General features: G+C 39.9%; 1 protein-coding gene and 1 long non-coding RNA gene across 8 annotated transcripts in view; both read left to right on the forward strand.

The window, feature by feature from the left end:
- MYBL1 (MYB proto-oncogene like 1) overlaps positions 1-11,972 on the forward strand; it is a 39,443-nt gene extending 27,471 nt beyond the window's left edge. The window contains exons 9-16 of one of the 4 annotated variants that reach the window (XM_085022264.1): positions 684-914; positions 2,791-3,162; positions 5,516-5,658; positions 6,042-6,156; positions 6,908-7,024; positions 7,113-7,217; positions 7,942-8,121; positions 9,320-11,972. In XM_085022264.1, the coding sequence (XP_084878390.1) occupies positions 684-914; positions 2,791-3,162; positions 5,516-5,658; positions 6,042-6,156; positions 6,908-7,024; positions 7,113-7,217; positions 7,942-8,121; positions 9,320-9,448 (1,392 nt within the window). In that variant the 3' untranslated portion in view covers positions 9,449-11,972. The remainder of the gene's footprint in view (positions 1-683; positions 915-2,790; positions 3,163-5,515; positions 5,659-6,041; positions 6,157-6,907; positions 7,025-7,112; positions 7,218-7,941; positions 8,122-9,319) is intronic. The other 3 variants (XM_021089286.2, XM_085022265.1, XM_021089287.2) reach the window with 3 other exon arrangements.
- A 4,658-nt stretch (positions 11,973-16,630) lies between these two features.
- LOC106510064 (uncharacterized) overlaps positions 16,631-27,979 on the forward strand; it is a 119,009-nt gene continuing 107,660 nt past the window's right edge. For 2 of the 4 annotated variants that reach the window (XR_014843723.1, XR_014843724.1), the window contains exons 1-3: positions 16,631-16,755; positions 23,188-23,355; positions 23,574-23,713. This is a non-coding gene — a long non-coding RNA (uncharacterized LOC106510064). Of the gene's footprint in view, positions 16,756-17,196; positions 17,364-23,187; positions 23,356-23,573; positions 26,065-27,979 lie in introns of those variants that run through there. The other 2 variants (XR_014843725.1, XR_014843726.1) reach the window with 2 other exon arrangements.

Consider the following 27,979-nt stretch of genomic DNA (forward strand, 5'->3'; position numbering starts at 1 on the left):
GATAAAGGGAGCAGCAGTATGTGCAAAGGCACTTTAGGGTAAAATGCCAACTCACCAGGGAACTTCAGGTACTACAGTTGGGTATTCAGTATTCCTTGGGAGGAGGGCTTGTGAGTGAGAGTGTTGGGAGATGAAGTTTGAAAGGTAGAGAAAGACCAGATTGTAGGAGTCTGGACCTTATGTTGTAGTTTTATCTCACCATGACTTCATAGAGTGAAAAAAAGTTTAAGAGGGAGTTCCCATTGTGGCGCAGCAGAAATGAATCTGACTAGTATCAATGCAGACACGGGTTTGATCCCTGGCCTCGCTCATTGTGTGAAGGATCCGGTGTTGCTGTGAGCTGTGATGTAGGTTGCAGATGAGGCTTGACTCCCACATTGCTGTGGCTGTGGTGTAGGCTAGCAGCTACAGTTCTGATTGGACCCCTAGCCTGGGAACTTCCACATGCCACAGGTGCAGGCTTAAAAAGCAAAAAAAAAAAAAAAAAAAAGAAAGAAAGAAATATAGTCAAAGTGAGGTTTAATGAAAAAAATTATATGACTCTTGAAGAGAGCTAGTATATTTGCTACTATATTTTTAGCTGAAATGTGAAGTATGTTGTTCTAGAAAGAAACTCTTAAAATCCTAATTTTTGCTTAGGTTGGCAATGACAAATAATGTTCAAATTTCTTTTGTACTTTTAGCAACCTGGAGGCTTTTCTAGCTGGTCTGGTAGTTTCCTCATGGACGATACGTCTCATACTCTAAATAGTCTCGAGGAGCACACGAGTGAGTTTTATAGTATGGATGAAAATCAGACCGTGTCTGCCCAGCAGAACTCACCCACAAAGTTCCTGGCCGTAGAGGCAAATGCTGTGCTGTCCTCTCTACAGACCATCCCAGAATTTGCAGAGACTCTAGAACTTATTGAATCTGTAAGTTTGAAATGGTGAGGTTATCAAAAGCTCAATTTTAGTTATGTGGTTTCATCTTCAAAAACTCAGTTTAATGGACACTGACTAGTTTTATGTTACACATTATCATGTCTGCCATGCTTAATTTCATTCTGATATTATGCAGTGTCTTCTGGAAAAAAATGTATATATATTTATGTATTTATTAGACAAGTTGTACAAGTGTTTTAAGGTTAGAAACTAGAGAAAAATGTGAAGAAGAAAATTAAAATCCCCTGTAAACCTAGAGTTAATAATTTGAGGTATTTCCTTTCAGGCTGTCTTCTATATATATATAACACACATATATGCATATATTTTTAAACCCAAATGTACACTAATGTATTATGTTTGTGATTTTTTTCCCCACATTATAGCATGAACATGTCTCTTTTTTCTTAACTCATTTCATTTTTATTTATTTATTTATTTGGCTGCTCCAGTGGCACAAAAAAGTTCTGGGGCCAGGGACTGAACCTGTGCACCATAGCAGCAACCCAAACCACAGCAGAGAAAATCCTGGATCCTTAATCCACTGCACCACCAAGGAACTCCCTTAACTTGTTTTTTTTTTTTTTTTTTTTTGCCATTTCTAGGGCCGCTCCCACGGCATATGGAGGTTCCCAGGCTAGGGGTTGAATTGGAGCTGTAGCCGCTAGCCTACGCTAGAGCCACAGCAGTGCGGGATCTGAGCCATGTCTGTGACCTACACCACAGCGCACGGCAATGCCGGAACCTTAACCCACTGAGCAAGGCCAGGGATTGAACCCACAACCTCATGGTTCCTAGTCGGATTCGTTAATCACTGAGCCACGACGGGAACTCCATCCCTTGTTTTAAAACTTGATTTTTCATGTCTTCATGGTATTTTGTCGCATGAATGTAACAAAATTTATTTACCCAACACACTAATATTATTGGACATTTGTGTGGTGTCGTTTTTCAGTATGACAAATTAAAGAATGTATTATTTTTCTTTTTTTGTCTTTTCAGGGCCACACCTGAGGAATATGGAGGTTCCCAGGCTAGGGGTCCAGTTGGAGCTACAGCTGCTGGCAAAACAGCCATACCACAGCCATGGCAAAACAGGATCCGAGCCGCATCTGTGACCTTTACAACAGCTCACAGCAACACTGGGTCCTTAACCCACTGAGCTAGGCCAGGGATCGAACCCATGTCCTCATGGATACTACTGAGCCACGACAGGAACTCCAAGAATGTATTATTTAAAACTTTGTGCAAAATCATTATTACGTCCTTAAGTTAAATTGAATTTTTGGATTATAGTGTGTGACCACTTTGAACATGTTCCATATGTATTGCTAAGTCATTATGTAGGTGTAGAATAGAATGTAAAGTTTTTGGATGTTGGAACAGAATGTGAAGTTTTTTTGGTTTTTGTGTTTGTTTTTTGATTTTCACTGTGCCTGTGGCATGCGGAAGTTCCTAGGCTAGGGATCGAACCCATGCCACAGCTGTAACAGGAGTGACCACCGTGATAATGCCTGATCCTTAACCCACTGAGCCACCAGGAACTCCTAAAGTTTATGATGAATTGTACTCTTGTATAATAATTTAAAGTAATTTTTTTCTTTTATTTAAAATACTTTGGCAGTAAGCCTCAGCCACTGAATTGGATGAAATATTATTTTGGGCTGTTCCAAATTGGACTTGTAGTAAAACCATAATCTGTCCTCTCAAATGGCCTTGCTTAAAAAAAGATGAGCCAAGGAAAGCCTACTTCTGCTGATAAAAATGAGTAGTTAATTAAATCTGGAAATCATGATCCTATGTTCAAGATTAGATTTAACTAAGTTATAGCGTTAATAACTTTAGTTAAGAATTTAATTTATTGCAGGATCCTGTAGCATGGAGTGATGTTACAAGCTTTGATCTTTCTGATGCTGCTGCTTCTCCTGTCAAGTCTACTCCAGTTAAACTAATGCGAATTCAGCACAATGAGGGAGCCATGGAATGTCAATTTAATGTCAGTCTTGTACTGGAAGGGAAAAAAAACAGTTGTAATGGTGCAGAGAGTGAGGCTGGTCCTTTAACATCCCCAAGTGTGGCCAAGTTTAGCACTCCACCAACTATCCTCAGAAAGAAGAGAAGAATGCGAGTGGGCCAGTCCCCAGGTGGTGAACTTTGCGATGGCTCGTCCAGTGATGGCGGTAATACAGCACTAAAACACACACCAGTGAAAACACTACCATTTTCTCCTTCACAGGTAGTAGTGTTGTTTTTGTTTATGATTCTAAATGTTGATGGGCTCGATTAGATATTTAACATCTATACTAGTAGTTCATTGCTTTGATAACAGATAAAATGAATAATGTGTTTAAATGTATACATAAGAGTGTTGAGCTGTGATAAATCAGAAAACTGTCTCAAAGTGTAGTGGTTGCATTTTGGTATCTTAACAATGTTTAGAGCTAAAAGGGATGTTTTATGTATGTAGTTTCACATCTTTATAGGACTCATCAGGAAACAGGCCCAGAAAGGTAAAATCTTATGGCAAAGCTGAGCCAGTTTCCTGACTGTTGAGCAGATATTAGGTGTATATCCTTAGACAGCTGTTCCCTGTAAGAATTTCATGTCTCTTGAAAGAAGATCATCTGGGTTTGTCAGAAGCTACCTGCTTTCTCCCATAGTTTTTTTTTGTGTTTTTTTTTTTTTTTTTTCTTTTTAAGGTCGTCGTACCTGCAGCATATGGAAGTTCCTGGGCTAGGGGTTGAATTGGAGCTGCAGCTCAGGCCTATATCACAGGGACAGCAATGCCAGATCTGAATCTGTGACCTACACCACAGCTTACAACAATGCAGGATCCTTAACCCACTCAGTAAGGTCAGGGATCGAACCTGCATCCTAATGGACACTGTGTTGAGTTCTTAACCTGCTGAGCCACAGTGGGAACTCCCTCTCCTGTAGTTTTATCCCCGAGCAGCAGATGTTTATAATGAGACAAACTATATCTTTTATACTATGTTTCAGGCTATGTGCCGAACAATTTTCTAATAGTATCTCAGTTAATCCTGTTTCAAAAAACCTTAGGAGGTAGGTAGAATGAAATTCAGAAGTTAAGAAATTTGTCCAAGGTCAGTTAGTAAGAAAGAGATGAAGCTGATATTTGCTGAAAGTGTCTTGACAGGGGTTAAAAATTTTTATGGGAGAAGAAGAAAAAGTAATGGTGAGATAAACTTGGAGGATGGTGGGGTATTATTGGAGGTATATTTTGTTTTTTTTTTTTCTTTGCTTTGCTTTTTAGGGCTGCACCCTCAGCATATGGAGGTTCCCAGGCTAGGGGTCTAATCAGAGCTGTTGCCACCAGCCTACACCACAGCCACAGCAACGCAGAATCAGAGCCACGTCTGCAACCTACATCATAGCTCTCGGCAATGCTGGATCCTTAACCCACTGAGCGAGGTCAGGGATTGAACCCGCAACCTCATGGTTACTAGTCAGATTCGCTTCCACTGCGCCACCCCAGGAACTCCTATTGGAGGTATATTTTGATGCTGGTAAGATGAGGATCTGGCAGTCAGTACACTGTGTTCTCTGAAGACTGCACCCCTTGTGCTTCAGAAAGTGCCATTTACATGGGCTGTAATGTAAGTAGTGTGTCCTCTAGCTTCACCCTCAGATCTACAAAGTATTCTGAGGAAGGTGAACCGGGCTTGAGCACACTAGCAATTTTCTATTTTTGAAGTTTTGCACACCTGTAATTTTTGTTGAAAAGTAAATTCTAAGGTGGAAAATGGCAGAGAAGGTGAGGCATGATTATAAGGACTTTATATCCCATAGCAAAGAGTTTGGATTTTATCCTATGATTTATGGGCATCACTGCAGTGTTTTAAGAGGGTTTGATTGCTAATCTTAGGATTAAGTATATTGCAGTATTAGGAGCCAAAAGTGGTAAAGCTAGAATCCACTCTAGCCTTAAAGCACTTTCCACTTTTTCCTACCCCTGCTTCTAATCTGTTGGCTACAACAATAAATATTTCACAGTTGTATGTAAGTTAAGATCCAGTGGATAAATTGTATCATTTGGAAAATGGACTCCGTGATGCCAGTTTTAGTTCCTCAAAGGTTCTGAGCTGTGTTCTAAATAGGCAGACAACTGTATTTCTTATTAGTAGATTATTATATTGTGAGTTCTAAATATTCTCATAGAAAGGAACACTTAAGATCATTTATTAACAAAATAGTAAAACATGTTTTTTTCAGTTACACTGTTGTACATAACTTACAGCTGTTTATGGTTTCTGTAGATTCCTATTTGGTAAGATACAATGTGTGGAAAATTTCTTGTCCTGTTTTGTAACTTGTGAATATCTGTTGAATGGCTTTTTCTTGAATGCCTACTACGTGTTAAAACTTTTCTAAGAGTTGGGGAGGCAGTGGTGAACAAAACAAATATTTGTGCTTTCATGGAGCTTAATTTCTATAGGGTAGAATGTAAATGTGGTATTGTTGATCCTTTCCTAAAAGGAATGGAGAAGTAATTTGGAAATATTATCAGTTTAATATTTTTGTAGGGTTCTGACAATTTTAGAAATTGTCTTTAAACTCTTTTCCCTTTTTAGTTTTTCAACACATGTCCTGGAAATGAACAAATTAATATAGAAAATCCTTCATTCACATCAACTCCTATTTGTGGGCAGAAAGTTCTCATTACAACGCCTCTTCATAAAGAAACAACCCCCAAAGATCAAAAGGAAAATGTAGGGTAAGTAGATATTAAATAGTCGTGTTAGAGAAAATGGGAAGCATAATTTCAAGAAATACAATTTCTTGTCCATATGAGACTTAGAATTTTTAACATATCATAACCTTAAATTTTATCCCCAGGAGACCAAAACCCAGCTAAATGTAGTGTAAAACTTTGACCACTTTTTTAGTACTTTTTTTCCTACATTAGTCTTTTTTCTATTTTAGGATGATTGATTGGAATAAGTATTAGTTTAGGCAGGCATACTTTAAAATAGTCTTGGAATGTTTATATAAAGATTGTGTATATGCAAGAAAAATTTGGTGTATGCCTTTTTGCCTTCCTTAACTCATCTGAAATCAAATTTTAATGATAACACAAATATCTGAATGATTGCATAGGTTTAGAACACCTACTATTAGAAGATCTATATTGGGAACCACACCAAGAACTCCTACTCCTTTTAAGAATGCACTTGCTGCTCAGGAGAAAAAATATGGACCTCTTAAAATTGTGGTAAGTATGCTCCTTTTATTTATTAGAATTTTCCTATATTTAATAAAATATACATTTTGATTTTTATCTTTAGTTCTTAGTGTTTTTAAAAAGATGTTCACTGAACTGGATTTAGAAAATTTTATCTCTTGATTTCTGAGTTTTAATTTGTGTCAGTCTTTTCCTTGCAAATAAACCTTTGCTTGTTTTGAATTCCTACTTAACCTGTTGTGTGATATACACACTTCTTGAACCCTGTGTCCCAGCTCTGAACTTAAGGCTAGGTGTGCAGAGATGTATACACAAAAAGATGTAATCACTGCTCTTATGTAGATCATGCATTTAGTGGTAAGAGAAATGTGTCAGCTGGTAATTACACACTATATAATAATAGAATAAGGAGAGCTAGTGTAGTCCCAATTTGTTCTATATGTCCTACTTTTATATAAAAATACTTGGGGAAAGAGTCTCTTTTCTGTGTAATTCTGAGGCTCCTGATTGAAGCAGGAGATATAGTAGTTTCCCCAAAGGAAGATTTTTGTTTAGTGCCCTAAATGTGAAGAAATTACCATACTTCATTCAGTGCTTCCAATGAGCAATATTATTTTTGCCATAGAATGAATTAGTTAATATATTCAGTTTATGTATCTATAGGGACTGGGAGAAAATTATGGCAAGAATGAAAAAGTATAAAAGATGGGTTTCTATATATGGGGAGAAAAAGGAATTGCTATAAAAGACTTTTTTTAAAACCCTTTTAAAAATACTTTAGTCACAGCCACTTGCCTTCTTGGAAGAAGATATTCGGGAAGTTTTAAAAGAAGAAACTGGAACAGACATATTCCTCAAAGAGGAAGATGAACCTGCTTATAAAAGCTGCAAACAAGAGGTAATCTTTTAGTAGTATTGTTAATGAAAGCCTTATCCTGTTCAAGTGACCTTGCCATAATGTTCCTTCTGTAAATTATTCATTCTAGCATACTGCTTCTGTAAAGAAAGTGAGAAAGTCACTAGTCTTAGATAATTGGGAAAAAGAAGAACCAGGTACTCAACTATTAACTGAAGACATTTCAGACGTTCAGGTTTGTAAGGAATTTTTCTTTTATTAAGACAGTTGCTTTAAGTACTGGTGCTTCTTCTGTTTTACTCATTGTGTGGTTAGTTCATTAGAGATTCATAGAAGGTTCCTTTTAGTATTAATTATTCTGCCTAATTCAGAGAGAAACTGCTAACTGTAGAGAATATTTTATTTACGTCCTTGCTTTTTATATTTGTTTTGTTTTGAGAGGAGTTAGCTCTCTTATGAATGATGTCAAAAAATGGTAGTTCTTTTTTTTTTGGTCTTTTCGGGGTTGCATCCGTGGTATATGGAAGTTCCCAGGCTAGGGATCGAATTGGAGCCGTAGCCGACGGCCTACACCACGGCTCACAGCAACATGGGATCTGAGCTGCGTCTGCAACCTACACCACAGCTAACAGTAACATCATATCCTTAACCCATTGAGTGGGGTCAAGGATCAAACCTGAGTCCTCACGGATGTTAGTTGGGTTCGTTAACTGCTGAGCCATGATGGGAACTACCAAAAAAATGGTAGCTCTTAAAGCTTTAAATTTTGCTATTTATCTTTGGTTCATTTCTGAAATATTTAATTTTACTACATTACTAGAAATTTCATCGGAGCCAAAAGCTTTCTTGGAGGGAGATGAACAGGGCTTCCACTACCACTTACTCATTAGTCCTTCTATTTGTTTCCTTTTTTTTTTGAATTAGTTATTTTATTTTCCTCTTTCTTTTTTCTCTCTTAGTCAGAAAATATATTTACAACATCTTTATTAATGATACCATTATTGGAAATACATGACAATAGGTGCAACTTGACTCCTGAAAAACAAGATACAAATTCAACCAACAAAACATATACACTTAACAAAAAGAAACCAAACCTTAACATTCCCAAAGTTGTCACATTGGAAAAGAATCTTCAGGTATGAATTTATAAGTTTCTTTTCAGTGATTTTTGTTGTTGTTTATTCAGTTTTCACTTTGGACATACTGATCACAAATTATACTTTTTCTTTTAAATTCAAAATTGACTATAACAATAACTAGACACTCACCATTGTTTTGTCGCTCAAACTAGATTTGCGTTTTTGAGAGACTCCCCCCTCATCAGGGCACATATAAACTAAACAATTGGAATTGTAGCCAGAGGCTCTCCTGGTGACTTCTTAAGCACTACTTCATTTTTAAACTAAAGATGTCTAAATCTACTTCTGGCACCTCTTCTCCTATAATAAAGAATTATAACCCTAATTGCTACATTTAAAGGGTAAGTGGTTGGAAGCAAGCAGTTTCAACTTGATTTTGTTGGTATAATGGTTTCCAGTGAATTTTCTGGCTCAAAGTTGTAGAACAAAATCCTTTCTTCCGATGCTATGCAGCCATTATGTAGCTGCAGATGAAGGCTAGAGAAATTTTTACTATGTTATCTTAAGAATTCAACCCAGAGAATTTGAGAGGTCATTGAGGAGGAAATTTTCTTCTTTACACCACAATGACTACAGATCCAGCGTTCCTGACATTCAAGAATTCCTTGAAAACATCTCTGGCAGTCATATGTGGCCCCTCCTCTCCTTGTGCTGCTCCTCTTCAGAGCCGTGTCACACATTCTCTTAATCAATTTAAAATCTGATTTCCCAGTGGTTATTAAACTTTTCAGGAAAGTTTATTACATACGTCATCCTATAATGCAGTAACCTTTACTCTTTAATAAGGTGTGTTATATATTTCCTAATTTGCAATATATAAAACATTCTTGGCTCATTTTTTGACATTGCGTCCTCTCTTTAAATTTTTTGCAGAACTTTGAAGCACTTAAGATTGGCGTTTCTTTCCATGTTAAGACTGATTTGATTTGAGGGGGAGTTGTGGGAACAAAACTTTTAAAATGCCTCCACAGGCCTATATAGATAGCTAAAAAATTGACTTAAGAATTGATTTTAATTATTTTAGTACATATTTTTGAAACATTATTATTTTAAAACCATTATCAGAAACATTTTTACAATAATTACTTATCAAATATCCAGTCAATTAATTGATTTTTAATAAAGTCTACTTGTGAAAGTAGAACGGCTAGTCATTTTAGTAATTTTCACATCACTATTAATATTTCCTTCCTAGTCAAATTGTGAATGGGAAACAGTGGTTTATGGGAAGACGGAAGACCAACTTATCATGACCGAACAAGCACGAAGATATTTGAGTACTTATACAGCGACCAGCAGCACTTCGAGAGCTCTCATACTGTGACTGTTATTAAAACTGATGAAATGCCCCACTCCCTTATTAGATTCTATACTAAATTAGGTTGCAATGAAATCTTTTGATGATTGTTTTTAAAGTTTTAATATTGCCCTAAAACGGTTTGCATCCTTTTTCATATTAGGCAGTCAGAAAGCTAGGCACTTAAGTAAGGGGTAGTAGGCAGTTTCAGAGTTTATTTTTAAAGAGATGAGATTTTTTTAAAAATTATTTTTAAAGAACAAGATGGGAAAGTCATATTAGAATGTTCATGGATATTCTAAGAGTAAATTCTCACATATTTTCTTCAGAAGATATATGTTGCTACTCTCTTGATGCTGCAGTTTTGTCATGGATAGGTTTTATGTGTATGTATGTTTTCTGAAATTAGTCTATGGGAAGCACACAGGGTTTTATGAAGTACTTTTGCCTATGTGCTGATTTACTTAGGCTACCATTTACAAAGAAACACAGTGGAAAGGAATTTTTTAAAATGATAGAAAGTTGCACTACTAATTTTTGGTATTTTTCAAAAAAGCAGTAAAATTAACTACAGTGTTAAATGTATTTATTTGAGCACAGTACTAAAAACAAAAGGCATTGCAAAAAGGTTTCTTCCTCACTAGTAAAGAGTCAGTATTTTCTTCATAAATCTCAGAAGAGCTGAGAGTTTTGTTGAATGTATTGTACAGTATGTAGGAACAGGAAAACTTTGTAAATTGGAAAGAAGTCTGTTTTTATAATTTATTTTCATTTTTAAAGCTTAAATGTAGATATTTATACCTATACAGGGTGTCTAGAAGCCAGTGTTGTTTCCTGTTATTACAGCTAACATAGTAAAGAACAATTTTGACTTTTAAGTATGAAACAATAGTAAGTTATAGTTAAAGAATACAATATCTATACTGTATGTCACATCTACCTAAATATTGCACTATGTCCTTTAAATCATGTTGGTTATAAAATAGTTCTAAAAATGTACTAAATAATTTAATATTTTCTTTTTAAATTATATGGGGGGGTCGTATAAATTAATCTGGTGATTTGTATATGTGTTTAAAATTTTTGCATTTTGTTTAAAAAAATAATATGGTACTTTGGTCCCTAAAAACAGTCTGCACTTAGAAGTTTATTATATTTACTCAATGTTTCAGAAGTAGAGAACATTATCTTTTATTTATAAAAATATTGTCCTTTTATAAATGTTTTATGTTTCTCTACAGGTTACAACAGTTGCTTCAGTTGCCTGTTTTAGGTGTTTGCACTTATTTTATTTCTTCTTGAAAGAATGTCTTTATTTGCTTTTGTGTAGAGATTTTATGTAATTTTTTTTTTGAGATATATAATGGTGTGCTGTCAACTGAAACACTGACAGGTAAATAGAATTGTACACTGTAGTTTTAATTATTTGTAATTGACACACTCTCTCCCTCTCCGCTCCTGAAGTATGCTGCTATAGAAAATAGCAGAATCGGCTTGCTGCTATGAGAGAAGGAAAGAGCGACCACCACTTGCACTGTGTGAAGAGATAAAAAGCCAAATGATGGCAAGGTCTCAAGTTAACTTAATGGAATCAACCATTACCAGGCAAATTGTTGCAAATACCAAAACACTATGCCTTAAAACGAAAACAGCTTAAGATTCTCTGATGTTTTTGTTAATAGAAATGGAAATACTAAGTATTTTAATGCCTAGCTCTTGAACAGTAGACCTAAAGGGGTTTTAAGCTATTCACATCTCCTTGCTCATTTTTGCATGTTACATGTAGTGAGAAGTGAAGAAAATGTGTGGTACTAAGATTATGCCTTGTTGATAACGAATAGATGAACCAATTTGAATCTTCTTAGCATGTTTGTTAAGTATGTTGATTGCTTCCTAATTAGTGAACTTCTCACAAACATTTCACTTTGTAAAACCAATGATTGTAGCAAAATCATACTGGATCATTTCACTTTCAGTTACCTTGAACTAATAATACATAATGGTTCCTTTTTTTTTTTTTTCCTAATGTAGCCCTTAACTGGTTTGGATGTACATAGTTTCCAATCACCAAAGTATAATATAAGTATAATATCTTGGAAGAGCTATATTTTTTTTTTAAAGTGTAATTTTTTTCTTGAGCATTAAATTATCCCCATTGTAATATACTACAGATAAGCTTGGGCTCATTGGACATAGTACCTGTTTGGGTTGGTATTGGTTGAATCCTCCAGTTAACTGCTTTGTTGCTTTTGGCAAGAAGATTTTTAATCTTAAATATGTCAGGCATTAAGTCACCTTTTATTTGAAATTCATTTGAATTTCTTTCAGTATGTTATAAAAATGCCAGGCATACACGTGGCAGCCATACTTGCATGGAAACTGACTACACATATCTAATACTGCATTTTGTTGTAAGTTTTTCGCATTAATACAGCAATTACCCTGACTAAATTGAGTTTTTTGATGTATGAAAAAACTTTCCATTGTAAGAGAATCTTGCATACAGTGTTGACTGTTAACATCCAAAATAAAGCATCTGTGTACAAGCTGACTTGGCATTGCTCATTTCACTTTGGTTTTGTATTTTATGGTATTAATTGAACCCTTAAGGACTTAACCCAACATTCCTTTTTTTTTTTTTTTTTTTTTTTGGTCTTTTTTTTTGTTGTTGTTGCTATTTCTTGGGCCGCTCCCGCGGCATATGGAGGTTCCCAGGCTAGGGGTTGAATCGGAGCTGTAGCCACCGGCCTACGCCAGAGCCACAGCAACACGGGATCCGAGCCGCGTCTGCAACCTACACCACAGCTCACGGCAACGCCGGATCGTTAACCCACTGAGCAAGGGCAGGGATCGAACCCGCAACCTCATGGTTCCTAGTCGGATTCGTTAACCACTGCGCCACGACAGGAACTCCCAACATTCTGTTCTTAGACCTTTTTTCTGTTTTAGAACTCCCTTTGCAGGTGATTTTATCTGTTAACACAGGTTGACCTCTTAGAAATGGAAGTACTTGAAATATCAGTATTTCCATTTCTTGAGCCTCATTCAGGGCCTGTTTTCAGCTGCCTTTAGGTATTTCCATATGACTCTGTTGTCAGCATCCTAAATCCAGTGTGTCCCCTTCTCCCAGCTTGGACCTGCCCCTCCTTTGTTCTCTCTCTTGCCAATGTTGTTTTCCTTTCCATTTCCCGCTGAGAAATCTCAGATCTCTCCCTTGCCCTGCGCATTGAAATCTGCTATAAATTCTCAGCCCACATAAAGACACAGCTCAAATTCCATTCCTTCTCTTACCTGGGTTATTGCACTAATCACTCTGATCTCTTTTCTATAGAAATATCAAGAAATTGTGCTGTGACATCAGGGTATCATCTGGGCAAGGCCAACTGGTCACCCAGTTAGGTCTGTGCAGTATTACGTCCCCTCAGTGAATTTGTTCCCATCCAGATTTTACCTTTAGCCTTCTAGGCTTAAAAATCTGATGGATTAACCCAGCAGAATGAGTTTACCTCTTACTAGAATGCCTCTATCACTTGTATGAGACCCATGAAACCACAATACTAATTTAGTAATCTACAGTATGAAATACAATTGCTGAGAGGAAATGTAGCTCCTTATATGTGAGTATCGAGAAGCATGAAAAGCACACAGATTTGATCACATCTCTCCTGTTCAAAGACCTTCCATATTTGTTGCCTAAATAATAATAATTCTCCTTCAATCCTAACCTGGACCTGGTGACTTGGATTTTTCAGGAACAAATGTGCCTGCTTCTGTCTCCATGCCTGTGGTTTTAATGCTCTGTCTGCGCAGCTGCTTTTCTTTGTCTTCCTACCTATTAGAATCTTACCCATCCTTCAAGGCACAGGGCTGTGAATCATTTCCTGATTATCCAGGTGCCTACATAAAACTTTCCCACTAGACTTTATGTTTTGAAAAGTAGGAATTGCTGCTTATATCTCCTGCATCTAGCATGGTGCTTAGAAAATATTAGTGTCAAATTGAAAGAATGTTAAAAAATCAGTCATGACTCTGTCAGGGAGTATCAACCATACTTGTTTTACACAACAGATTATGAATAGCTTTGGTTTTTTAGCTCTCTGCATGAAGCCAGTTTTGCTTTATAGTCAATAAGCTATTATTTTGTTAAAATCTTTTAGCTCATTTTATAATCATGTGATTTCCTGCTTGATTTATCCAGTTATAGAGTGGTAGGCTTGCCAGCCAATCAGACTTTTAATTGTAACATAAAACAGATGGAAGGTTTTGAAGAGGTACTTCCTACTCTGACTCTGTGAGAAGTGAAAATTTATTTTTAATTATGTAGTGGAGGGTAAAACAAAACATGCGAAATCCCATCAGAACATTACACTTTTCTATGGCCATTTAAAAAAAATAGATATGGGCAAGAGTATGTTTAAAATATGGGTAGAGACCATGAAAAAGTACACCAGGAAAAAAATTATTCACAGCCTATGTGTTAGGAGGAATGTTTTTGAAAACTTTTTTGTATCTTTGGCATCAGTACATCAAAAGCTGTTGAGTTTGAGCAAACTCAGTATTAAAAGTAGTGTGCAATATACTGCCCTTATTTTTGAAGGTCTCAGATCTGATGTGTTTATTCAAGTTCCAAGTACACAATGTGCTAGGTTTGAGTGGATTTTTCTGGCCAGTACAGGGCAAGAAGGAAGGAGATTGACTCTACTCTGGTTTTTACTACTGTAATCTTGCCAACCATAGCTCAAAAGATTGGATTGGATTCTGACATAACTTCCTAAGCCCGATAGAGTTAGCCCTTATTTATTTGTTCAACTAGCAACCAGTACTTGAGTGCTTACAGTACCTGGCACGAGGTACTGACGATACTATGGTAAAGAGGACTTGATCCTTCCCTTAAGAAAGCTGATATTCTAGAAGGGGAGATGAACAAGATGAAGTGTAACAGAAATGGCATTTCTTTTCCTTTGGCCAAAAGTGAGGTACATCAAGTAGCCAAGTTTCATTTGAGGATAAGGGGCTGGTTAGTCACTGCCCAGATGTGGTTTTTCCCTCCTTGCTATGGAGGAAAAATGAGAATTGATGGCCTGAAGGTCTTCCATCACCCAGGAAGTTCACAGATTAAAAGTATGAGTACAAGTAGCAATTGCAACCATATGCCACTTACATATGTGATCTTATTTAATTACCGTAAGTAAACATTTTATAATCCACTTTTATGGACACAGGTTTAGGTTAAAAAGTTTGTCCAGAAGTTCCCAGGTGACACATTGGGTTAAGGATCTGTAGTTGTCACTGCTGTGGTTTGGGTTGCTGCTGTGATGCACGTTTGATCCCTCAGTGGGGAATTTCCGAATGTTGCAGCCTTGGCCAAAAGAGAGAAGCTTGAACAGACTCAGTACAGTGCTGTTCTTGGGGCTCTTTCAGTCATCTGAGTTTTAGATTGATTCTTTAAAACTAAGCATAGGGCACAAAAGAGTATATAATACTCCGTTTCTATAAAAGTAGAAAAACAGGCAAAACTAATGCAGTTAAGATAGTGGTACCCTGGGTAGGAGGCTTGGGGGGGTGGGGGGTCAGGAGTGCTGCAATGCTTCATTTCTTGCTCTGGGGGCTGATTTTATGTTTGTACTAATTCAAGTTCTACCACTATGATATGTGCACTTTTCTGTACATGTGTACATTATACTTCAATAACATTTTTTTAAAATTAAGCCTAGATTGGATGGTAGAGGAAAATAAAAATGCTCTCCTGGAGCCAAATGTAACTGGATGCCTCACCATTACTCTGTAGCATTTGCTGGGCCTTTTTTTTTTTTTTTTTTTTTTTTTGTCAAGCCAATTGTATGTGGAAGTTCCTGGGCTAGAGATTGAAACCCTGTCATAGTAGTGACCTGAGCCACAGCAGTTGTAATGCTGGATCCTTAACCCATTAAGCCACTGGGGAATTGCTTTGCTGGGCCTATTTCTTCTGGGAAAGTAAATTTATGCTAAATTTTTACATGGAATAAGTGACTTTCTTGGATTGTAAATACTAAATATACCAAAATTTTATGTGTAAGAGCTTACCCTTGGACTCTTCTCACAGTTCCCCATAAATACTCCACAGTTACATGTCTGAACCTTGCCTCCACTTTCAAGATCATGCTTTTTCACTCCCAACCCACTGAAATTTCCATATTCACCAAGTTACACATCTGTCTAATGTGGTCCACTGGTAGCTTTGTGCTTTGTCAACTGCATTTTTTATAGCAAAATGTGTTATTATTTTGCTTATTTGGCAATGACATTCTCCTAATCAACATTCACTTAATGCACTCATCTGATTGACCCACATCCTCCATTCCCAAATTCTAACAGTTACTAGACTAAAAGGTCTTCTCCAGGTTATTGAACGCTTTTGCTCAATTAACAGTGAGTGCAAATAATGTTAGATGAGAGGAGTTCTGCTACTACGTTTTAAAAGATAATATATTTAGCCTAATATATCCTAAATATTACATTTTAACATATGATTAATATGCATAAATGAGTTTTTTATCTTTTAATTTTTTTAAATTTTATTGTAGTAGACTTACAATATTGTATGAGTTTCAGGTGTACGGTAAAGTGAATCAGTTATACGTATAGTCATTCTTTTTTTCCCATTTAGATTATTACAGAATATTGAGTGGATTTCCATTAATGAGGTAGTTTACATCTTCTTTTTTTTTTTTCGTTTCATGTCCTTGAAATCCAATGTGCATTTTATACACACGTCTCAGTTAAGACCAGCCATGTTTCAAGGGCTTAATAGCCACACGTGGTGAGTGGCTACTGCACTGGGCAGTGCAGTTCTAAATCACCTAGGAATTTACAGAGAAAATGTTTTGTAATTCAGAAGAAACATTACCTATTCCAGGCCACAACCAAACAACTGGAGAAGTTAGAGTCATTGTAATTCTTCCTTTTTCCCGCCCTCCCTTTCCTCTCCCCTCCTTTCTCCCTGAGTTTTTGGAATTCATTAATCTCAATTCTTCTCCTTACTGACCGTGGGACCAGGAGGTCTCCTACACTCTTTAACCTCCATATGACTCTCTCTCAGTAGATGGTAAGCTCTGAGGGAATGTGTCCAGAATTCAGCACACTGCCTGGAATGATGCAAAGCACAAAGGATGCGACGTGAGCCAAAACAAGCAGCCAGGAGCACGCTTCAGTCTGGGAGGAGAGCCAGACAGAACTCTAAGTGCTGTGAAGGAGAGAAGAACGCCCCATGAGAGGTTGTAACAAAGGAAACTGATCTGTTTCCCTCAGGAGGACGTTATGGTTGGCCTGAAATTTGGCAGATGGACTGGCACAAGGTAATTAGGGAAAGGAGACAAGGGACCTGCAGGTTAAGGCCCCATGGAGGGAGCTGGAGCTCCACCTGCAGATGCTAAAGCCAGCGGGCTGAAGTGGGGAGATGCCGGTGGCTGGAGGGGCCAGTACAGAGAAGGCTCCTCAGGAAGTGGGGGCAGAGCGGGCAGGACACGCACCCCCTGGGAAGCGGACTGCGGTGGAGACACTCAGTCAGGCATGAATTAGGGAGTGCTCTTGGGATCACACCTGAGGAAGGAAGGAAGCCAGATTGGGCAGAGGGAGATGCCAGTGGGGTGCGTGGAGGCTCCGGTGGGCCATTAAGTCCTCTCAAGCCAGGAGAGGGAACAGGTCTTTCCAGGTCTGGAGGTGTCACTGGCCGGCCTTGGGTGAGGACTTTTCTCAGTAGAGGCAGTTCTTTGACTTCATTTTCCCTGTGGGGGAAGAGGCACGTCTTCTGCTGCGAGGGAAGAGGAGGAACTGTTGGTGTGGGAGGCACCATCTGAGATCCAAGGAGGATAAAGAATTTCTGAAACAACCCTTGAGAAGAACAGGGACAAGACTGGATCAGGGAAACAGCAGAACTGCCAACAGCATCAAAGACGTGTCTTAGGTCAGTAAGCTGAGTTCAGGCCCTCTGCTTGGTCCATAGTGATGCTTCTGTGTTCATCCAGCCCCACCCGTCCTGGGGATGGGTACACCAGTGCAGCCACAGTGAATGTGTGTGCTCTGCACCTGGGGCCCTCCCCCAGAGCCCGGTGACCTGGTGCAGCCGCAGAGGAAGCAGACAGCGCATCCCTCTGTCAAACAGATGAGACAAAAGAGCTGAGGGGCAAAGGTGTTTGGAATGTTATCAAGAATGACAGTTCATGGAGTAGGCAGGGTAACCTCTATTGGAAGTCACTTTGCCTCTTCGGAGTTCCCATTGCCCTTTATCTGACCCCCACTGGTGGTTCTCTTGAATTCTTTTTTTGGGTTGTAGCTTTTTATGTATGCCTTAGCTCCTCGTGTAGATTTCTAGCTCTCTCCAGCCCTCAGTGGACCCTCAATGAGTATTTTCTGAGTGTTCTTTTCTGGTTTTTCTTTGACTTAATTATACTGACTTTGTTTATAGCTTAGCCAAGTATTTGTTAGGAAAGGAGGAGGGGAGCCTGGATCCAACCCCAGGTTCCTCATTCATTCATTCACTCAACAAACATTGACCATAACCATAGACTAGTAGGGATAGATGAGATCTGGTTCCAGTCTTATGGGATTTAATGATTCATGAAGAGAGAGACCCAGCAAACAAATAACTACCCTAATGAATATATAACCACAAACCATGACCTTTTTTTTGGCCACTCCTTCAGCATGCAGAAGTTCCCAGATCAGGGATCAAACCTGTGCCACAGCAGTGACCCCAGCCACAGCAGTGACAATGCCAGATCCTTAACCTGCTGAGCCACGAGGGAACTCCATGTGAACATTATGAAGGAAAGTAATACAATATTTTATGGATGTCTATAATGAAGGGATCCAACTAGTAGTGAAACTGAAACACCTCTGACTTGAAACCAGCAAAAACCCAGATTGGGATTTGGGGTTTGTTTTTTTTTTTTTTTTGCTTTTTAGGGCTGCACCTGTAGCCTATGGAGGTTCCCAGCCTAGGGGTTGAATTGGAGCTGTAGCCACCGGCCTACACCGCAGGCACAGCAACGCAGGATCCTTAACCCACTGAGCAAGGTCAGGGGTCGAACCTGCTTCCTCATAGATGCTAGTCAGATTCGTTAACCACTTAGCCATGATGGGAACTCCAAGACTGGGATTTGAACCCACACTTTCTTTCTTTCTTTTTTTTTTTTTTAAGGGCTGCAGGTGTGGCATATGGAAGTTCCCAGCCAAGGGATATAAGCTACAACTGCTGGCCTATGCCACAGCCACAGCAATGCCAGATCTGAGCTGTGTCTGTGACCTACACCACAGCTTACAGCAATGCCAGATTCTTAACCCACCAAGCGAGGCCAAGGATTGAACCTACAACCTCATGGATGCTAGTAGGGTTGTTTTCCCTGAGCCACAGTGGAAACTCCTCCTCCTCCTCCTTCTTCTACTTCTCCTTCTTCCTCTTCCTCTTCCTCATCTTCTTCTTTTTTTAAAATCTGGATCACTCACCAGTAAGCATTTGGATTTACTGAGGCTCAGGTTCTTTGTGTCTCTGGGCAGAAGGATTCAATGAGAGACAAAATGAGAGGCAAGAAATAGATTTATTAAAATAGGACACTTGTGGAGTTCCTATTGTGGTGCAGTGGAAATGAATCCAACTGGGAACCGTGAGATTTCGTGTTCAATCCCCGGCCTCGCTCAGCGGGTTAAGGAGCCAGCGTTGCCGTGAGCTGTGGTGTAGGTCGCAGACGTGGCTCGGACCCTGTGTTGCTGTGGCTGTGGCGTAGGCCGGTGTATTAGACCCCTAGCCTGGGAACCTCCAGGTGCTGTAGAGATTCATATGGTGCGGCCCTAAAAAGACCAAAAAAAAAAAAAAAAAAAAAAAAAAAAGAATACAAGGGAAGTGGGGAGGGGAAAAGACCACTGTCTTCCTCATTCTTCAAGTAGATGCCAGGCTTACATCACTAGCTTCTCCTTTGTATTGGGTAAGAGAGTATTTGACCCTGTGAGGTCAAATTAGGACTGTCATGGTGCTTATTCAAATCAGCAGAAGGGTGATAACATGTGCTAAAATACGTTGAATCACCTCAGGTTTCCATATAATCAGCGTCTCCTACTTTGGAATGTCATCCTTCCCTTAAATTCCTGTCCTTGGTCCTGAGGATCATTATTTTGCTGAACTTGAATGCAGGCCCCATTTTATCTTTCATTTAATGATCTGAGGCATGTCTTGTGCTTTTATTTATGGTTTTATAGTTAAGCGAGCCTGTTTTGTTCTATGACGTTCTGATGGCTCTCTTGAGTGATTATTAATTTACAATCATCTTCCAAAGTTCCCTACATTTCCCTTTCTGTCTATGGGCCCCTACTGGGATGTCTACAAATACCTGTGCAACAACCCTACTCTATCCCTATCAGTAAGGAAGGTTTCCCCAGGGAAATGATGCTGGAGCAGAATCTCTCCTAAGAGGAAGAGAGATAAAATATAAGATATGAACAGAACGAGGCTGAAATTATTTATTGATTGGCAATTGCTGTCCAGGCTCTATAGTGAACACATCTCCAGTCTGCAAGACCCTCAGCAGGGTAGGCTCTCTTGGCTTTTACAGCATCCACTGAAACACTGAATTCTAATATCACAGCTGTGGGAGGTATAGGGTGCATGCATGGATATGACCTCAGCATCTTTCCAAGTTTCACCTGGTTGGAAGATGGAAAGCCAGCTCTTAGGAAAGGCTCTTTGACCTTCTGGTTCTCAATTACCAGGTTTTCAAATCTGGTGGAAACTTCCTTTCCAAACATGTATAGTCTGTTACTGTAACTTTATTGAATCTAGAAAAAAAATCAAACCCAACATACACCATTAGGGTCTTATCAGTTATTGCAATTGTCAACATATTGTGAGTTTATTGAAATATGGAGTTCCCATCATGGCTTAGTGGAAACAAATCTGACTAGCATCCATGAGGATGCAGGTTCGATTCTTGGCCTTTCTCAGTGGGTTAAGGATCCAATGTTGCCATGACCTGTTGTGTAGGTTACAGATGCGGCTCGGATCCTGCATTGCTGTGGCTGTGGTGTAGGCCAGTGGCTACAGCTCTGATTTTACCTCTAGCCTGGGAACCTCCATATGCTGAGGGTGTGGCCCTAAAAAGACCAAAAAAAAAAAAAAAAAAAAAAGAGTTTCCTGAAATAGTGTTAAAAAAAGATCTGAAATTACTTGAGAGGCATAAAAGGCAGTTATTGGGTAAATTCTTTAAAAACAGTGTAATAGTAAATAGTCTTCCTTGGATTGTGTTTATGGATTTTGTTTAGACAACTTTTCTTTTTTGGCTGCACCTGCTATGTGAAAGTTCCCAAGCCAGGGATTGAACCTGTACCACAGCAGCGACTCAAGCCATAGCAGTGACAATGCTGGATACTTAACACACTGAGCTACCAGAGAACTCCCTCCTTAGACAATTTTAACTTCTAGGTTGCTCTTTATCACCCATCGGCTCTTGCCTGTAAACTTGTTATTCCTATTCAAGGAATATCAAAACCATGCTCCATAGAGTTAGGCTGGTAGCAAGCAAGAATTCCTGAGCTTGTCTTGCAGAACAACAAATAGGAAAGCATCTTGTAAAACTCTGCTCGGGAGTTCCCACCATGACTCAGCAGTAACAAACCCAACTAGTATCCATGAGGGTGTGGGTTCCATCCCTGGCCTCCCTCAGTGGATTAAAGATCCAGTGTTGCTATGGCTGTGGTACAGGTGTAGGCTGGCAGGTGCAGCTCTGATTGGACCCCCGGTCTGGGAATTTACATGTGCTGCGGGTGTGGCCCTTAAAAAAAAGAAAAAAACTATTCTGCTCATAAACTGCCTTCACTTACCAAAGCTCGCTTTAGTTATGTTTTTCCTCTCTTTAACTGCATGCCTTCCCAGTTTCACATAGCCCAGTTGTTTAATAGGAAATTGGAGGCAGCCCAGTTATTTAATAGGAAATTGTCCTACAGCTGGCTAAGGCTGTTCGGGACCACTGCCCCTAAAACTGGGCCTGTGCAGGGGTCTGATGAATGGCCTTTTGACATCAGAGGATGCCAAGATCCTGCTAAGCACTTCCATGTTTGAATATGCAGAAGCATGTAACCCAGACACGCCTGTGCAGAACACTGATTATCCCACATTTCTCCATGCCCAAGACTCTCCTGCTTACCCATAAATATCCCAGCTTCCTTAACCTCAGGGAGGTGGATTTGGGACTTGTTCTCCCATCTCTTCACTTGGCTGCCTCAGCTGCGAACCTCAGCATCTCAGCACCTGGCTCGTGCTGTGCTTTGGCAAACAGACCTGCTTCAGTAACAATATTAACTCATTCAAGTCACTGTGCTCAACTCTTTGGAATCTTAGAAGTCTGAAATAGAAAGATCTTAGATCTCTCTCTGTAAATTATGAAAAAATAGATTATACATGGCTGTATTCATTTCCTATTGCTGTGGAATGAAGTCCCACAAATTTAGTGCCTTAAAACAAGGAAAATGTATTATCTTACACTCTGGAAGTCAGAGATTCGCAGTTTCAATGTGCTAAAATCAAGGTGTCAGAAAGCCTTCCTTCCTTCTAGAGGCTCTGGAGGAAATCTATTTCCTTGCATTTTCCAGTTCCTACAGGCTGCCTGCATTCCTTGGCTCACGGCCCCTTCCTCCATCTTCAAAGCCAACAATAGTTGGTGAAATCTTCCTTATGCCACATCCCTCAGACTCTCCTTTTCTAGTCAAGTCTCCCTCTGTCTCCTTTGTTGATTCCATTGGACCCCCACCCTGGATAATCCAGGCGAATCTCCCCATGTCAAGATCCTTAATTATATTTGCCAAATCCTTTTTAACCATAGAAGGAAAAGTTCTCTTATATTACGCAATTTCAGTCGTAAGTATATCCCCAAAAGAAAGGTAAACATATATTTACACCAAAACCTGGACATAAATGTTCACAGTGGCATTATTAACAAGAGCCAAAAAATGGAAACCACCCAAAGATCTATCAACTGATGCATAGATAAATAAATGTGGTATGTCCATAAAATGGAATAATATTCAACAATTAAAAAAAAATGAAGCACTGACACATGCTACAAAATAGATGTACCCTGAAAATATGCTAAATGAAAGAAGGCAGTTACAAAAGACTCCACATTGTGTGAATCTATTGATATGAAATGTCCATAAAAGTCAAATAGAGATTAGGAGGAGAGTAGTGGTCCCCTAAGGCTGGGAAGAGTGGGAAGGAGAAACTGGTACAGGGTATTGGCTGGAAGAGACAGGGTTTCTTTTTAGGGGAATGAAAATATTCTAAAATTGATTGTGGCGATAACTGTATAACTCTCGGAATGTACTAAAAGTCACTGAACTGAACAATTTAAATGAATGTTTTATATTTCAATGAAGCTGTCACCAAAACAAAACAAAACAAAAAAAGATTCTCTCATATTAGGCTCTTGTAATAGTGAGAATTGTTGCATTTGTGGCAGATGTGCAGTCCATGAACAAATTTTTAATAATGGAGTAAATATAACATTAATTAGATAATGCTCAGAAATGGTAGTCAGAGTAAAGAAGCTATCCAGATGGCCCCTTATACGATGAATGTTATCTTTAAATTTTTAAAAAATTTGTTTCACATTTATCTTTTTCTAAATGATTTTTACTTTTTCCATTATAGTTGGTTTATAGTGTTCAGAGCTTTATCTTAAACATTCTTTTTTATGACATTATTTTAGTTTCTTGACTTCTTTTTTTTTTTTTTTTTTTTACAGTGTTGAGCTTGCTCTCCACACTAGGAATCACCATTCATCAACCTACACTGATGTTACTAGAAAAAAATAAAATCAGCTCAGCCTAATAGTTGAAGAATATGAAAATCAAAATTCAAGATGTGGTGAAGATACCAGAATAAAACTTTTTGGAGAACTTTTAAATTTGAGGTCAGTTCTCTCTCTTACAGAATGCACCATTACTAGACATTTACTTTTAGTATTTAAGGAAATTTGCTTATAAGTATTCACTTATCTCCAAAGATTTAAAAAATACTCTTTTTTAAATATGAAAGAGAAAATTATGGTCTTAGAGAAATCTTGGGATGTAATAATTATGCGTCATCACCTACTGATTAACATTAATTAATTGGTTTGTTTCTCTCCAGCACTCAGAAGGGGTACCTGGCCCATCTCCTGCCCCTTCGCCTGATCTGCTTGGGGAGTGGCCCCAAGCCTCCCTGGTACATTCATCTCTCCTGCCCTCGTGGAATCCTCCCTCCCTGTTCCTTCTTCCATGTTATACAAGGTAACTCAGCTGAAGCTGGAGTAGTGGTAACTGCCGAAGCAGTTTTTGTTTTGTTTTGTTTTGTTTTTTCATAAAGGCAGGACTAAAACCAAGGTGAATGTTTAAAATGAGACACTTGGCACCTCTTGCCTGTTGGGGTATTAACACCTTCCCCAGATTAGGTCTTATTTTACAGGTACCTAATTAATCCCTGTTGGTCAGAACCAGTAGGCTATCAGGTAAAATGCAGCTGCATGAAAACGGTCCTTGGAGGGGACGATATTGTAAGATAGGGAATGAATCACGTAGGGACAACTTTCAGGGGTCACCTTCAGACTAGCATTTTGGAAAAGCTGACCACCCAACGATAGCTTTCTTGGTGAAGCTGTAGTAACAGGAACTAGTTCATGGAAACCTTTGTGAGTTACTTACAAGATAAAAAGGATTGTGGCGAAGTCCCAGTGGTGTGAAGGAAAGCGTTTGGGTATTGTCTAAACTGGATTTCCCTGCAGTGATTTGTAAAAGCCAAATCGTGGAGGGCGGTCCTCCCCTGATGAATACAGGCCCTGAGAGAGGTCAGCCCCGAGCGCGTGCACCTCCAGTGGTGCGTGAAACAGGCACATCTCCAGGCTTTTGTTCCATAAGCAGACCAGCTTGGGCAGGAAATTCATCTGAGACTGCTCTGAATTAGAAACTACAAAGTTATGAATGGCCCTTCTGCTCACAGGCCAGAGCCGTTGAATCTCGAGTCCTTTAACCTCTTCCTAATTGCTTCAAGGCAAACTACCCGCCCCCCGAAAAAGATTTTTTTCAGGCATTGTTTTCAGAAGAAACAATTAAGGAGAAGACCCAGATAAATTGTTGCTTTACCTAATTCCTCTTCTAGCTATAAATTGCTAGGGAATTTATATTAAATTCTCTGATTGTATATTATTAATACAATATATTTATATTATACTAATACAGAATTTATATTAGATTTTGTCAAAATTCACAAAATCTATTCTTCTAAAATTCCATTGCAAGTGTCATAAGAAAGGCAGGCATAGATTGCTGAAAAATGACAATAATCTAACTGAAAGGGAATGGGTTTCTACCAGGAGCTAGAGCAGCACAGGGGGTCCTGTACATGGCCTCCACCTCCCAGGCACTGGTGTTGAAAACATTCTGCCCCCAGCCGAGCCCCCTCCCTTTGGTGAGGAAGGCCTGTGTTCTGCGTGGAAGCTCTTTCTCAGGGAGGGGATCCCATTCATGTCTGTCCCCTCCCAAGACCCAGGGAGGCCAGTGCACCAGCAGGTGGTTGCTAAACATCAGTTAACCAATGTCAAGCAGTAAATGTAATGTGTACTTTCATATTTGGGTTACTGTTCACTTTCTAAAGGAGAAAGTATATGATGTCACCAGGGAGTCATAAATGAATTTGGGGAATAGACGTGATGATAACATCTACCTTTTTGCAACAGCAGAACCCTTTAGATCTAATGGGCGCTTATTCGTGTGGTTTTTGAGTCCTTTATTTTGTTTCTCTTACTGTAACTTTTTACCACGTGATGATAAAGATGAATGTTTTCTCGGGATTGCTGGTGGAGAGACAGAGGCAAAGGAAATTATTTCCAAAGGCCATAACACAAATGAGGGAGAGGAGGATGAACAGGATAAGAACATAGAATCGCTGGAATTCATTAGAATTGCAGCACTGTATTTTATTGCCTGAATTCTAGCATTCAGTTTGGGATTTTTTTTTAAATCAATTTTTTGATCTGGGAAGAGAATTAGAAACAAATGTTTGCTAATTCCGTTGTCTCTATGAAAGACAACACTGTTTGGGGTGAGGAAGTACTCTTACTGAACGAAAAGTGGGTGGGCATGAGTTTTTAAGTAAAACAAAATGTAATTAACTTACCGAATAGTCATTTATTCCGAGAACATGTTCTTCCTATTTTGAGGGTGTTCAAAAATAATAACCTTTTTTTTTTTTTTGGCTGTGCCCACAGCATGTGGAAGTTCCCGGGCTAGGGATCAAACCAGAGGCACAGCTGTGACAACAGTGAATCCTTAAAATCCTTAAAAGCTAGGACACCAGGGAACTTTGGTTTTCTCCCCTTCTCTTACTGGCTGCCCCTTCTTGGTTTCCTTTCCTGCCTTTCCCTCTTCCGTCCGATTTGTAAATACTAGAGTCCCCAGGCCTCTGTCCTGGGCCTCCTTCTCTTCCCTGTATTTCCCCTCAGATAATCTCATCCAGTCCATGGCTTTAAATAATACCTGCAAGTAAATGAGAGGGCTGTCACCAGCATTCATTTTTCAAATTTCTTTTTTTATTATACAATTATTGAAAATGTGTAAGAATCAGAAAATACAGATAATCAAAAAAAGGAAGATAAAATCAGCCATAAACTCAATACTCAGAAATAATCAGTTAACATCTTGGTGACACAGTTTTTCTACATACTTACATGTATGTATATATAAATACGTATATTTTATACAACAGAGTAGAAGCACACTGTACATGTTATTTGGAAACTTGGCTGTTTATACTTAAGAATGTTTTCGTGGCTGTCCTTTGTTGCCAACAGACACAGTTCTCCAGCTTCATCTTTGACCATTATACAGTTATTTATAGTGTGGCTGTTTCCACGAACCCAACCCCTTCTTAACTGTTAGAGCTGTTTCCAGATTTTTGCTGTTGTGCAGAAAGGTGGGGCTGTGAACCCTGGCAGCTGGGTCCCCGGGCCCCAGAGGAATTGCAGTCCAGGAGCAGGGACTTGAAACGCTGCGTGCAAGCTGGGAATTGCTGAGTCAGAGGTGCGCGTGTTTATCCTTAGTGCCAAAGCCCACCCGGGGGTCTTAGGCCTCGGACACCCGCTGACATCACGTGTCACCCGCGCCGACCGCGGGGCGAGACCGGCGGGGTGCGGCCGGCCGCGCAAACGCAGCCTTGGCTGCAGAAAGGCCGGGGCGGGGCCGGCGGCCTTTGAGAGCCCCAGACACCAGATGGGACGCGGAGAGGGACGTGCGAGCAGGTCAGATGGCAGGCTCTCCACGGACCTGCTGCTGCTGCTGCTGGTACAGACGTTTTGGCGGGAAGAGAAAAATTTTTTCAAATCAAAACAAAAAAGAACAAAAGTTTTCTCTGGTGATGGGGCCCTTTGGACAAATGTCTTTTTGACTCTGTGAGCTTGGGGGGCGGGGTCGCCGCCCAGAACCGGGCTCTTTCCTTCTGTGATAAAAGCCTTTTGCTCTGTCAGATATGGGGCCACAAATGCCGGGGTGGGGCAGGAGGGGTCTATCTGGCCTTTCAGGGAGCACAGAGCAGAGGGAGGTTTGCACTCAGGTGAGCACGGCTGCCTGTCGTGGTTGGGAGGATTCTTTGAATGTAAAGGATGTCACGGGGTGGGGTGGGGGATGGGTTTGTGCCAGGCCAGGGGCTGTGCACACTCAGAGAGAAGGGGTGGTGGTGAGGAGGTGGGACACCGGGACCCCCCCCAGAGAGAATCCCCCTGTTTACACCTTAGCCCAGTGTTGGTGGGCAGAGCAAGACCTAGCAGCAGGTGGGAGATGGGGCAGTTCCTTGACCAGATGTTGATTTGCAGTGAGTGTGTGTGTGGGGGGGGGGGGTATCGGGAGGGAAGTGGGAGATGGGGCTGTGAGCCTTATTCTATCTGTAACCACTGCCTCCCCAACCTGGGGTGACACTTTCTAATTATAATAAATGTGACTTATCCAGCCCTGAGACTTGGGCACCATTTAGATGAGGTGGCAAATGCCCTGTTGTTTAGATCTGAGTGGAACATCACTGTCCTGGACCTGTAGACAGGAGGGAGGCAGTGCGAAAACCCCTATCTTTCTTCTGAAAATCTGCCCCACTGCCTCATGATCTTCAGGCCAGGTGTTCCCTCCAGGAAGCCCCTGTTGTGCAGGCAGTGGTGTCCCCAAGTCCAGACCACTGGCACACCCCATCACTTAGGCAAAGAGAAGTGCATCATTTAATGACACTTGGCCCAAATGCACCGGGGCACCCGAGGTGTAGGGGCAGTCTGAGGTGAGTATGAGAGAGGACAGGGACCAGATGAGGGTTCAGCAGGTCCCTATTGGGGGCTGGGGTGGGCCAAAGAGAGAGGGTGCGCAAGGGGTCCCCACAGCCTCTTCCCACATGTTTGCCCAGGGCCAGCCTGCTTGGATTCCACTTTCCCACCTAACGCTGCATCTCCAAGCAATAACCCTGGATGACAGGCACAGGTGTCCATCTGCATTGGGTGGTGTGTCACTGGTCATCTAAAAAGAGAG

The sequence above is a fragment of the Sus scrofa genome, chromosome 4 (assembly GCF_054392235.1).
Source record: "Sus scrofa isolate SSC_HxYL_T2T_F1_AM1 chromosome 4, Sscrofa_HxYL_maternal_Yorkshire_Landrace_v2.0, whole genome shotgun sequence".
Classification (NCBI taxonomy): domain Eukaryota; kingdom Metazoa; phylum Chordata; class Mammalia; order Artiodactyla; family Suidae; genus Sus; species Sus scrofa.